Source organism: Sparus aurata, chromosome 6 (assembly GCF_900880675.1).
Source record: "Sparus aurata chromosome 6, fSpaAur1.1, whole genome shotgun sequence".
NCBI classification, from domain to species: domain Eukaryota; kingdom Metazoa; phylum Chordata; class Actinopteri; order Spariformes; family Sparidae; genus Sparus; species Sparus aurata.
This window is the reverse complement of record NC_044192.1, coordinates 4,609,556-4,623,703: the sequence shown is the minus strand read 5'-3', so window position 1 is coordinate 4,623,703 and position 14,148 is coordinate 4,609,556. Positions and strand designations below refer to the sequence as shown.

The 14,148-nt window shown below is 41.2% G+C and overlaps 2 protein-coding genes across 2 annotated transcripts; both read left to right on the top strand.

The window, feature by feature from the left end:
• Window positions 1–1,080: 1,080 nt before the first annotated feature.
• LOC115583286 (complement C1q subcomponent subunit C-like) lies at window positions 1,081–6,266 on the top strand. Its single transcript, XM_030419964.1, has 7 exons — window positions 1,081–1,255; window positions 2,355–2,470; window positions 2,554–2,616; window positions 4,170–4,323; window positions 4,534–4,674; window positions 5,290–5,416; window positions 5,569–6,266. The coding sequence occupies exons 2-7, from the start codon at window positions 2,365–2,367 to the stop codon at window positions 5,701–5,703; spliced, it is 726 nt and encodes a 241-aa protein (XP_030275824.1). The 5' UTR covers window positions 1,081–1,255; window positions 2,355–2,364; the 3' UTR covers window positions 5,704–6,266.
• Window positions 6,267–8,366: 2,100 nt separating this feature from the next.
• On the top strand, window positions 8,367–13,397 carry c1qb (complement component 1, q subcomponent, B chain). Its single transcript, XM_030419965.1, has 5 exons — window positions 8,367–8,550; window positions 9,553–9,712; window positions 10,717–10,948; window positions 11,549–11,666; window positions 12,790–13,397. Exons 1-5 carry the CDS (start codon window positions 8,548–8,550, stop codon window positions 12,997–12,999), a joined length of 723 nt encoding a protein of 240 aa, XP_030275825.1. The 5' UTR covers window positions 8,367–8,547; the 3' UTR covers window positions 13,000–13,397.
• The last annotated feature ends 751 nt before the right edge of the window (window positions 13,398–14,148 follow it).

Here is a 14,148-nt window from a genome sequence, read left to right as displayed (position 1 = left end):
CACTGGTTCCTGCTGAAGTTACAAATCATAAAAACACAGAAACACATCAAACTTTATTTATATTTTATTATAAAGCACCTTTCAAGCAAATCAAAGTGCTCCACAAGTGACAGAAAAAGGTATACAATATATATCTTGAAAATAGAAATAAATATGTAAATAAAACTATATATTTTTACAGTAGTTTTGTTTTTAAAAACACTCAATGATATATTCAGCTGCTCACTGTATGAATGTTGACGACATGTTACTGAAAGCACAGACATGTTGTAACTTTGTCTGGTTTAAGGTTTTTTTAAATGTTATGTTGTGACATCACTGTGATCATGCTCTGGTTCAGTTTGGGCACATAAACCTCTCGGTTCAAGTTTGGAAAAGAAAGAACATGTTTTGGCCTAAAATACCTGGTTTGGTCGCCACAGTTGCTGTTTATCCATCGGCACTTTTGGCCGCTGATTTGCAGTTTCATCCCCAGTTTTACTGAGCCGTGTTGAGCCAAGCAGCGCCGGCAATCGACCTGCTCCAGAGTAGGACTGGACCGCAGTGTCGTCTCCAACTGCAGCCTACAAGCACCCGTCTCCCCTTCAAATTAATACTGAACTCATGTCAGTGCTGAGAGAGAGACTGAGCCTCTTTGTTAGCGGTGATTCTTCGATAGTGCTGCAGACATCAGGACATTATCGCACTGGTTGATGATGCACCTTGAAGCAGGTAGACCAGCTGTGATGGAAAAGCAAAACCCCGGCATCTCCGAGTCAAACTGAGCAGCACTGGCCGACAGATGTGACGGACAGAACGGCAAAACACAGCTGGACAGATTCATTTGTGTCACGCTTACAAATGTTGAAACACTTGGACTCCACCTCCTGATATGAAAGTAAGTAAACTTAAAGTGAACGTGTTTTATAGAAATGTCAAATCAGTACATAGCTGAAGTCACTGTCAGCTGTATTTTACAGTTTGGCAGCTTGTTGGTGTCGTCAAAATATATTAAATATGTTTCAATCTAAACACAGAAAATGCTGATTTAAAAACTCAAATGCTTCAGGATCTCTGTCTGTCTGTCACCTCCCAGATTTGCAGAACTACGTTCAGGCGGCTCTGAAAATCACTTCCGAGTGAAAAGCTGCTGATTCTTTTGGTTTTCGCGTCGCCTTCCTCCTCCGGCTGCTGCTGCAGGACTCGGAGCTTCACCTCAGTTTGTTTTGAACTCCCCGTGCTGTGTTTTTACTTACCTGTCAGTCTGTGCTCTCAGGTGAGTTTGAATCATTTCTTACATTTTATTCATCTGTTACTTAAAGGAGCATTCTGTAGTTTAGGGGAAGAAGTTTTAATGAGAAGAGACAGATCGTGTTCATGACTGAATAAACTGAATAAACAAACTGACCAGAATGAACGACACAATTTATACTGTTTCACTGTGTTTACATGTGGCGGACCCTGCCACCTTTCTAGCTTCAAACAGAGTTCTGGGACCTTATTTTCCTCTGAGAACAGCTTGTTTATTCAGTTATAGAAAACAGTTTGTATTACCTCATTAATATTGTAAAAATGTAAATGTAAGTTTGAACCTCTTCTCCAAAAACTACGTAGTACTCCTTTACATTTCTACATTAAAAGAATGTGTAGTTGACATTTATTTGTGAAAGCGAATCTGCTTCTGTTAACAAATTAATATCCTGTTGCTTACTTCGTTGGATATCAGCACTTGCTTTCTTTCCTCTTCCTCGTTTCTCCTCATCTTCCTCTTCCCTCGTTGCCTCTTTCTTCCTGAAAGTACTCCATTACACTCAAAACGTTACTTAAGTAAAAGTAAATATTCTCAGCAAAATGTCATTTAAAGCATCAGAAGTTCTCGTCTGCTGTGTTTTTAATGCTGAAGATGTTTCGGGTTGTTTAATCGACAGAAGTGTATAATATTCTATAAGACCGCGGTGTGTTCGTGACTCTCCTCTGTGACGATGCATTTTCCAGCTGAGAAGTCTTTTAAAGAGTTTATTTAGCGGAACAACATGTGAAGAAAAACTTCATCCTTCAGTTTATCACAAACATTCAACATCAACACATCTGGAGAAAGAAACTAGTGAGGAAAGCTGCTCCTCGTTTCCTTCCTGGTCTCCTCTTTTCCTTCCTCACCTCATCTTCCTTCCATATCTAGTCTTAAACCTTTTTCTCCTCCTGTCCTCCTCCGCTCTGTCCTCGTCTCCTCTCCTTCTCATCCCTCCTTGTCTCGTTCAAGTCTCTCCTTCCTCTTTCCTCTCCCGGTCTCATCTTTTTGGTTCTATCATCTCATTTCTATTTCTTTCTACTCTCATCTAATCTCCTTCCTTTACTTCTTTTCTTCTCCCTGTCAGCTCCTCCATCATGCTCCATCACCGTCTCCTCCTGATCGGCGCCCTGCTGTCATTGGCCGTACCCCTGCTGTTTTCCATGGAGACCTGCCCAGCAACAGGGATGCCAGGGATGCCAGGTTTGTACCTGTGTGTACATGCAGTATATGTTGTTTATCTGTTGTTGTTGTTGTTGTTTGTTTACATGTCTCTCCATCTTCAGGTATTCCTGGGATGCCCGGCAAAGACGGTCGTGACGGAGAGAAAGGAGAGAAAGGACGCTCAGGTATCCGACACACGTGTTGTCAACAGTCAGTCAGAGTTGTCGAGGTTCAGAGAGGCCATATTGATCCTTCTAGAGACTGTTTGGATATAAAACAAACTGTCGCTGTCCTCTTTATGGAAATAGTCAAGAGGATTGTGTTGACTTTGCATAATGTGCCTTCAGTGTTTGTCCTTTACTGGAACATCTTAAAACTATTAAAAAGGGTTTAATTTTACTACTTCAGTTCATCTTTACGTGAATAAAATGCAACACAAGGTCAAAACATCTGGTTTGATTCCAGCTGTTGTCCCTCACTCACCTCCTCGTCTCACGTTTTCCTCTTTACCATCAGCTTTTCAATAAAAAAAGATGAAATGCCCCCAAAAAAGAAACCCTACACGGAGTAAAAGTTCTTGAAAATAGAAGGAACAAAACTTAACATAAATACACTGTGTGCTTGAAAGCATGCTAACAAAGCTAAATGTCAAATAATCAGCATGAAAAGAATTTGCGTCAAAAGAAGTTAAAAAGTTTTAAAATGGATCAGAGAAGCAGCCATTTTCTTTTTTGTACCTATTTCCTTCAGTGAACTCACCTTAGAATCACAAACTGGTTATTATTATTTAAATTGTTCCTGTGTGTGGATGAAACAAACTAATCTGAGGGTTGAGGCGACTTTATTGGCTCCTGTTGGAGAAACTAGTCTTGAATGAAGGGAAGCGGTGAAACAGACAAGACATCACAGTGAGATGACATGAAGAAGCGATAAAAGATTCATCACAAAGTCGTGCACACTGTTTAAACTTACAGAGCTAGGCTAACGCTAGGCTAATGCTAGGCTAACGCTAGGCTAATGCTAGGCTAATGCTAGGCTAACGCTAGGCTAACGCTAGGCTAATACTGTCCTGCAGTGATGTGCACAAGGGGGGGCAGGGGGGGCAGTCACCCCCCCTCGTGGCCCAATTGTTGAAAAACGCGCACTAAAGTGCCCTCTTGGGAGCCAAAAAAGCGTGCCAAAGTGGCCTCTTGGTTTGCAAAATACACTAAACTGCCCCCTTGGCTGGTTAAAACATGATAAACTGCCCTCTTGGGAGCCAAAATGCATGCTAAAGTGCCCCCTTGGGAGCCAAAACGCAGCTAAAGTGCCCTCTTAGGAGCCAAAACACAGCTAAAGTTTCCTCTTGGGAGCCAAAACGCAGCTAAAGTGCCCTCTTAGGAGCCAAAACACGCGCTAAAGTGAACTCTTAGGAGCCAAAACACAGCTAAAGTGCCCTCTTGGGAGCCAAAACACAGCTAAAGTGCCCTCTTGGGAGCCAAAACACAGCTAAAGTGCCCTCTTGGGAGCCAAAACACGTGCTACAGTGCCCTCTTTGGAGGGTTAGGGTTAGGGCCCTTCTTTTCGCCCTGCCCTTCAAAAAGTCTGTGCACGCCACCGCTATCCTGACTGCAGCTCCAAACACAGCAGGAGACTGATATTTGTCTTCTTATCTCACTCTCAGGAAGAATATAAGTTTATCTAAATGTTGAACCATTCCCTTAAACTGCATTGTACATAATGTTGGTGCTGTTTACAGGAACACCGTGGGACGGGGGGCTCGGGCCTCAGAAGGGAGAGAAGGGGGAGCCAGGGCAGATGGGATGGTCCGGTAAACGAGGTCAGAGCGGGGAACAGGGCATACCTGGGCTCCCAGGGGGGCCTGGTAATCCAGGAGAGCCAGGAGATCCAGGGTAGGTGATCCAAGCCCTGAGCAAGGCACAGGTGTCCTAATGAGGACGGCAGAGTGGTGATCACTGTTCTCATTTGATCTCATGTTGACATGGTTATTATTTCTTAATAATCTGGCTGTTCATTATTAATTTGTGGGATTTAAGAGGTTCAGTTGAGCTCCACAGTTCTGTCATCGTCCCTCTGAGCATCACTCTGTGTTGTTTCTGCAGAACTGTCGCCATCCAGCACAAAGCAGCGTTCAGTGTCGCCAGAGGAACCAACGAGTACCCCGACAAGTCGAGCGTCATTCGATTCACCAACGTCATCACCAACCTGAATGACGACTACAACACAGAGACGGGACGCTTCAGGTGTGAAGCCACCAGTTATGTTATCATGTTAGAGAAACACGTGATCGTGTTGGTCAGAGTCAGGATATTGTTATTCTTGTTGAGGTCAAACTAGATTATTTTAGATGGCAGGCTGAGATCATTCAGACTACGGATGTTAAGCAGTTACTGGTTTGATATGTTAACTATCTTTTATCTTAACGTTAACGAGGGAAACAGAGTTGTTACCTCACACAGTTCTAGATGTGCAGCTGCTTCTCGTCCATGACTCCCAAACGTATTCAAAATCGATCCGGTGTCTGTCTTTTGCTCTGTAGACGTATTTTTGTTGAACGTCAGCAGTGCTAACTGAAGACACTGCATTTCCTGTGAATAGTCTGCTTCAAAATAAAAGTCAACTTCCATTTTTGAGACAGACAGCCTGAACTAAGGAGGGAACTTTTATTGCAATTCATCGATGTTGTTAAAACATTTGCAGGAAGTCAGTTGGATTCATCATTTTGGGAACATTGTTGTGATATTTCAGTGCTGAAGCAACCGGCAGAAGGATGTTGCATCCGGACTGAAAGCTGATAGATTCCCTGATTCGTCTGCAGTGTTTTTGGGAGAATAAGTGTATAAGTTTGTGTGTCGCAGGTGTCGAGTACCTGGAACGTATTACTTTGTGTTCCACGCCTCTCTGGAGGACCGACTGTGTGTGCTGATGAAGCTGGACAACAATCTGCTGACGCCGTTCTGCGACCACCGCCGCAACAGGAGACAGGTACGACAAACCATACGACTGATTTACTGTGCTGACAAATACTGTGAAACATCTCTTTAGTTCTGTTGAGCACAAAAAACAAACATGACTCATCACGTCCATGAAAATCTTTACAGTATTTTACGTTTTAAATGATGCTTCACTGATTCCAGGTGACGTCTGGCAGCCTGGCGGTCTACCTGTCCATGAATCAGGAGGTTTGGCTGGAGACTAAAGACTACAGAGGGATGAGAGGAAACCCGTCCGGTTACAGCATCTTCTCTGGTTTCCTGCTGCACTCTCACTGACCGACAGGAGAAGACGTCTTCACTTCCTTCATACTGAGGCTTTTTATAAAAAGTACATGTTGGTTACCTTTTTACACGTCATTTAACTTTATCCAACCGGGTAAAAAAATCTCTTTTCAAGATAGAATAATAAATACCAAATTGTCACATACAACAGAACAGGTGTAAATCTGAAGTTTCATCACGATATGATATTATATTGATTCTTTAGCCAATTATATGATATCTGTTAGAATAACAAAGTCTTTAACATGTGTCATTGATACAGACACAAAAAGCAACTACAATATTATTTGACAATTTTATTACCAAATTCTTCAGTGGAAATAGGCATGCTGAGGGAATTTCAAAATAAAGGTGTATCTTAACAATGGCAGTGATATGAATCTTTGTTTTTACTTTGTATTGATGCTATTTGATTGGTGATCAGTTCATTGATATATCGATCCAGATCGATGCATCGCTACATCCCCCATGGTGTCCAATATCTGTGTGAGAAGATTGAACAGATCTATGTAAACTTTATGAAATGATGTCAAAACAATAAAAAGTTAAAAGACAAACACACTTTGACCAGAAGTTTTATTTTCCACCGTGTTTCTGGAGGACAAGGGGAGTTTGACACGAGGGATGTTCAGTTGGTTGCAAGTTTAAATATCATGTTGATCATCACAGAAAATAAAGATGAAAATGTTTTTGTTTTTAAATGTTTTAGTGTAAATGTAATCAAAGTAATCCTCCTTTTTACTGAATGAATCTAATCTGATTACATCTTTTTGGCTGCAACTGTGACAGAATACAGTTTATCCAGAGTATGTATTCCTTTACTGACCCACTCTGTCAATATGTTGATATATCTCTTCTGTCAGCAAGGAAACGGATTATTTGAACTTGGAAAAACCCAGATAAACAACTGGAGAGACGATCAGAACATCTGTATCTGAGTAATTTCTCCTCATCTGTCATTTGTGTGAACCACATTTTGAACTTCAGGCTCATCGTGACTCAAACTGACACAGAACAACTTAGGGGCAGTTTAACAGAGAAATTACAAAATATTCAGTTTGTACATCAAATGTTGTTGCAATCATGAAAATCTTAGTATCATAAGTTTAATCACTCTGGCGTCGTCCAGACCAAACTCTGCAGTTACCCCAAAAACAGTAATCATGTGAGGATATTTGCAAATGATGAGATAAAATGACTAAAACAACACAAAGAAAAGATTTTTTACATTCTGGATATCAACAAATAAAGATACAAAGCACATTATGGAGATAAAGGAGGAAGAAATGGAAAGAGGATCTGAGAAAGTACAGAAAATGACAGACTGGCGTATTTAACAGGATGTAATCATCAAAAATATACATCAGCTGTTTGTTGAGGAAATTAAATATTTTGTGGAACAGATACTGATCCTGAGGCCACACACTGCCAGGAAAACAGATTGTGTTTGAGGCGACGACGGAGGAAGTTCACCGAAAAAAAACAGAACAAAATGTTAATTTGGAGGAAAGATTTTTATAATCGGAGACTCCAGCGATGCTTCATCATCAGTTCTCCGTCAGGTGGAGTTTTTCCTGAGCTCTTGTGAAACTGTTTCACTTCCTCTGATGAGCGATTTGCTTTGTCAGATAAATGCAAGAATAATAATTACAGATTATACAGGAAAAGAAAGTGAACATGCAACGATGGAAGACGGTGGAATGAGAAATGATGTCTCATTTTTATTTCAACTAAATATCAAAGTTCAAGTGAGGCTTGTGGAAACAAATGAAATCATATATTAAAACAACTCTACAATGAAATACTAAAAAATAAATCAAAGCATGATAGATGAAAGTCCTGACTGCAGACTTCACTGATATGGAAGTAAAGTGTCTCTAAAATATCCAAAGAAAAAGATCTTATAAAAAAGAAGAATGTCCCTTAAATATTATTTGTTTATTGAAGCATTATTGGTGCTCGCTCGTTGGGTAAATGTTGGGTCTGTACATAAATTAATCAGAAACTTTGATCGAGACCTGTTCAATATAGAAAGTGTCCTGAGAGGACTTGAAGAGAATTGATTGATTGATTGATAAACATGTGATCATCATTTCAGTTGGCCACGGTGCAGCAAATCTGAAATATCCATCCTCTTACACTCAGCAGAATTAAAACTCACCTGTGGAACAATCACCAAGAAATCATTAATTAACCACCTGAGCCCCGACAGCTGCACGGCTAGTTGAGCTAACAAGCTAACAGCAGGTAGTAAATGTTTCAACAAACCGCAGATACATCCAAGACTGAGATTTGTATCAAACGTGGCGTATCAAGTTCACGTTGTTGGTTTATCATCCACCTGTCACATCAGGAGGTGGAGGAGACGGTTTACACGCCAACATGGCCGCCAAACCTGTCACGTGTTTTTAAGGACACCTGTGACAATTTCAAACTGTTTCTGTGGCGAACATCTCCAGTTTTTACACCAGATCGTGATGTTTGTCTAACCCTGACCAAGCGGCTGGCGGTGACTCTGCTAACATGACCTCAGAAATCATTTAATTGTTTTTTAATCTAAAATCTAACCATCTCTAGTTGTTAGATAGACGTAAACACTTTGAACTTTGCTTTATTCCTCCTCTGTCACTTGCAGATTGTATTTCCTCGCTGTGTTTTCCTCACAGTGATCAGCATGAACACCAATAGAACGACGATCGTGCCGTCTTGAAGCGTTTCACTTCCTGTTTTCTCCTGATTGAGCTGCTGCTGCTGTCGCTGTGAGGCAGGACGGCTCTTCACCTCCGTCTGCACCAACTTATCTTTCAGCCACGAGACGAGTCACCGCGTTACCTGCAAATGGTGAGACTTCTGTGTCCTACGTAAGCAAAGGAACAGAGATAGTTAGAGAGACAGACAGGCGTTGTTGATGGTTTCATAGACTTTTTATTGTTGCCTCATGTTTCGTCATGTCTATCATCTGTATCTGTATCTGTATATGAAATTTTTATTTGCCAGCTTGATCAGAATAGTAAGATGTTGCTGTCCAGTCTAAGTTGTTGTTTATGTGTTTATGTTTACTGGCTGAGTTTCATATCATCAGTTTGTTGTGTTGGTGTCTGCATTTCAACATTTGTAATTTTTAAATCTTTGGATATATTTAATGAGTCGTCAGGACGTCCTCCAACAGTCTGTGGCGACAAAACCACATGTTTTAAACCAGAACATGATGTTTTAATACTGTCGTGGTGATTTCTTGAGAATAGATGAAAGACAAAGGAGAAGTTGGTTCTTTATTCTTTATTTATTCAACCATCAACATGAGATTCTCTGACTGAAGGTGTGAAACACCTCTGGACACAGTTACCTTCTGTGGCTCCAGACCAAGAATAAAAAGAGAAACAACTTTGTTCAGATATAACTCCAGACTGGAACCAGGGTTATGTGTCCTAAATAACTTTAAATGCCTGACAGGTGATGGAAAACATGTCAGTCACTTAAAGAACATGTGCAGTATTTTCCCACGACGATCTTTTTTGCCTGAACCAAATGCTTTTATGCCTAAAGCTTAAAGACACTTAAAGTAGAAACATAAGAAATATGAGTTCTGAACATTTATTCTAGTGACTGGGTCGATAATTGGCTCGAATATTTAAATTAGAGATGGAAATATTGTCAGATATCAACCTTTAATCTCCTCAGGGAAGACGTGTCACAGCCAACTAGTTGATTTTGTGACTTTTACTGATCAACTTTCTAATAATAATAAAAACACTCAGGATTATTGAGTTAGCAAAAGGAAAACCCTCCATTTTGGGTCAAACAGCTGGTCCCCACAGTGATAAAGTGTTATGTGTTCTTCAGGCGCCCCGCTGGCTGAGCTGCAGTACTGCAGTGTTTCTTCTCCTGGTCCACGTCGGCCCGGTCGTCTCACAGTCCTGTGGAGCTCCGGGGATTCCTGGGATCCCCGGCACCCACGGGCTCAACGGGATGGACGGAGCCAAGGGAGAGAAGGGAGATCCAGGTGAGCTCATGTTGGACATGAAGGTGTCAGATAAATTTGAAATGTTTTATTCACATGTTTCTTCAACATTTCTGATTTGAGAAAATGTAAATCTGACTGCAACATGTGTCAGTTGGATTTAGCAGTTGTTTATTAAATTAAAGGTTATATTAATAAAATACTGAAGCCCTGAGGGGAAAGTGAGAACGTTTTTTTTTTTTTTATGTGTCAAAAAAGAAAAAAACATTTTTTTTCACACACACAGAAAAATAGTTTAAAAATTCTCTTGAAAAACATTTTTTACGGAGGCCCTGACGGGACAATTAGGATTAGGAAAAACTTCTTTTTTTCCCGTCCACAATTTTTCCCACTCTGTTACACACGTATAGAAATTAAGAAATAATTCTGTTAATACAAAAGCTCTTTCTGTAGTTTTACACACAAAAAAATCATGTAAATGTTTATTTTTCATTCTGTTCAAAACCGAAAAAGAATATTCTTGTGAAAGCATTTTTTTCATACATGAAAAGAAAAAAATAAATAATAAAAAGAAAAAATTTGCACCACAAAAGAAAAAATCTGACTTGCCCCACAGGGCTTCCGTAGTTTCACACACAGAAAAAACAAAACAAAACAAAACAAACCCCTTTTTTTTCCACTTGGCTCAACACATGAAAAAGCATTAACTTTTTCCTACTCCCAATACCACTGACAAAGACATTTCACACATGAAAAAAGAATTTAAAACTTAGAAAATGGATTGTCATTAAGAGAAAAAAAAAGAAAAACACTTGCTAAAAATATTTTTTCGCCTGGTTATACACAAAAAAGTTTTTATAAACAAAACACAGAACATGTCCACCTTTCATTTTGCAGTTTTGCAGCTTGATGTACATATTTATTTTTATTACAAAAACATTGTTGACGTTCAATTTACAGTGAAATAAAACCCAGATGTTTAATCTCAGTGTCGGTTCACACTGACTTCCTCTTCACATGTCCTGAGTGTTTCTCTGTGTGAGCAGGTGAGGACGGTCAGCCTATCATGGGCCAGAAGGGGGAACCAGGTCCGTTGGGCCCCCCGGGACGGCCTGGGATGAAGGGTGACGTGGGTCTACCGGGACGGCCTGGTGAAAGAGGCCGGCCCGGGTTGAAGGGGAGAGCCTTCAGTCCTTCAAACCAGCAGAAATCCTTCTTCTCCTACAAACGGATGATATCTCAAACACCAGAGGTCGACACTGCCATGGTCTTCAACAGGTCAGTGCTGCAAACTATAACGAGGAGGTCAACAGGAAGTGAAGATGTTTGACTGTGGTTGTGTCTCAATTCAGGGTCTGCATCCTCTGAAGGACTCGGCCTTTGCGGTCTTTGAAGGCGAGTCCTTCAGAGAGACCTTGTTAACCACGTCAGCCGTTGTTAAATGTGACGGTCTAGCCTTTGGAGCATTTCCTGGTTGCGTCACCAGATGTTTTACCCTTACGTCACGATTTCTACGCCACGTGATGTCGCCATTTTCTCTCTTTATTTCTATTTTTCCGGGCGTATAAAGAATCTTGGGATATGTGAGACCACGAAGGATCGTAGCCGTGCATCCTCCAAAAACAGGGGAAAGGAGGAGCATCTGGAGGAGCCTTCGCGTGGCGTTGTGACGTAATTGGCTTTCAAATGCTCCTCCGAAGGATTCAGACCCTGAATTGAGACACAGCCTGTAACAGGAGACGACAGGATTAATCAAGTCTTGTTGCAACATTAAAGCCCCAGAAAACTTGGTTAATAATCTTAAGAACTTCTTTGTTGTATCCAACATTCAGAGCCACATGAGAAACACTCACAGTCTGTTCCTGTTTCCTCCCACAGTCCGATCCTGCCCGACCTGGACGAACGGTTTCAAGGTGAAACGCTGACAAACGGAACGTTCACGTGTGTCGTCAAAGGCATCTATTTCTTCAGTTACCACGTTTCAGCGAGGAGCAGAGTGAGTCTGAGAGTTTGATCTTACAAACCTGATCTGAGCTGGATTTAACCAGCGCTCGATACTCTGAGACACTTGTACAAAATCTTTTTTGCACAAAGAAACTTTTAAAGGGATATTCCGGTGTAAGTTTAATCCATGGTCTAAATCACCGTGAAACTGTGTTAGACTCCCTCTCGAGAGATCAAGTTAGCAGACCGCTAATTTACGGAGTTTTATCAACCTCAGAAATGACCGCACGGCAACAATACACTGCAGTAAATGGATCCAAATATAAACCGCCACCAAAAAGCCACAAATAATGCTCAGAACAGCACCAAACTTCAGCAACAGTACAAATAGGGTCTCAGCACATAGTCCGGGGCATCTAACCTCCGCTAGCTTAGCTGGATTTCTACTGAAAAGCTGACTAAATTTACCACTCTTCTGCAGCAGCTTCCTGTTGACGGGAAGTCCCGACGAGTCGATTACCGAGTGCAGTAGAGTTCCGCGGCTCATGGATGAAAATGTATGATTATGACTCCATGGAAAAGCAATCAAAGTTCATATGTGTCTTAACTGCCAGTTTATGACAGTTATTATCGAGAGCGGACAGGGAAAAGAACGGAATTAAGCATTTCTAACCGCACTCGGTAATCGTCGCGTCGGGACTTCCCCGACCCGGAAGCTGATGGAGGAGAGTTGAAATCTGTTTTTAGCTTCCCAATAGAAATCCAGCTAAGCTAGCGGAGGTTAGATGCCCCGGACTATGTGCTGAGACCCTATTTGTACTGTTGCTGAAGTTTGGTGCTGTTCTGAGCATTATTTGTGGCTTTTTGGTGGCGGTTTATATTTGGATCCATTTACTGCAGTGTATTGTTGTCGTGCGGTCGTTTCTGAGGTTGATAAAACTCCGTAAATTAGCGGTCTGCTAACTTGATCTCTCGAGAGGGAGTCTAACACAGTTTCACGGTGATTCAGACCATGGATTAAATTTACACCGGAATATCCCTTTAACTGGTTATGATTGTGTGTGTGCCGCCTACATGTCCTGAATCAAGTTTAGAAACCAGCTGTAAGATTCACTTGGATCTACACTGAATGACTGACATCTTCGCTCTTCGCTGCGTCTGTTGTCTTCTTCCAGGTGTGTCTGAGGCTGATGAAGGGCAGCGAAGGTCACCAGATGATGTGCGACACATCCGAAGGTTTCCTTGTCACCTCCGGCTCGGCGGTCCTGAACCTGGAGGTCGGAGACACGGTCTCACTGGAGGCGACCAGGTACAACAGCATCGTCACGAGCCAGAGCAGCACCAGCCACATCTTCACTGGCTTCCTGATCTTCCCCACCGCCTAAAGCCTCGGATCCATGACATCAGTGTTACGTGATGACATCATAACCCCACAGACTTTTTGAGGATATTTTAAGGTCGATTATATGAAATATGTCTCCTGTAACAGTACAAAGATCAGCAGAAAGAACCATGTATCAGTGTTTTTGCATGTTTTAGCCCATTAACAACATCGCAGTGAACGACTCTTCAGCTTCATTCAGCTGTTTTCATACATTTTAAAAGTAAACAGAACTTCAGGGTGTCGTGGTTGTTTTTTTCCTGCTTCATTTTGTAGGTTTTATCCTCATGTGTCATGTTTTGCGTTACACTTCCTGTCTTTGTCTTTTCCCACCTTCTTTTCCCATCCATCTGTGTTTCATGTTAATTCAGCTTGTTGAATAAAGTTTGCTTTTGTTTGGTCTTCCCGTCTTACTCAGGCCTCATCTACACGTACAAGATTCATTTTATAAACAGGGTTTTGAAAACAAATCTCTGCCCAGACGAGCGTTTTTGCACCATTTTAGAAGTTATCTGTGTCCATACAACACACCTGAAAACACACATCTCACAGCCGTTCACGTTTACTCGGCGTGCTTGTGTGGTTGTGAACAGGAAGTAGATTTCCTAGACTGAATCATGTGACGCCTTGTTAACAACAGTATCTTCTGGGTAGAAAACTGGCCGTTGATTTATATCGCGGAGATTTGAGAAATCAGCAAACTTATTTCTGTTTCACATTTTCAGCTGTAACTGAAACTTTTAAAGATATTTAGTTTAACATGTTGGAGCATCAAACATTTAGTTTACAGGACATTCGATTCAACTCTTTGAAATAGCTTCTTTAAAAGTGACAATTAAATAGTATTTAATCTAATGCGTGGTGCAGGGGACTTCTTACCCAGAATCCTCTAGTGTCACCCTCGTCTCACTCAGTGGGGCTCATTCAAAATCAGTGATGGAATGTAACTAAGTACTTCCTTCCAGTTTTTAAGAACTTGAGTATTTCCGTTTAATGCTACTTTGCACTTCCTCTCCACTAAATTTTGCAGGCAAATATTGGACTTTTCACTCACTACATTAATCTGAAAACATTAGTTACAAGTTACTTTTCAGATTACATTCTGCATCAGAGCCAAATGAGTGCATGTTTAAAATCTCTATCCAATTATCAG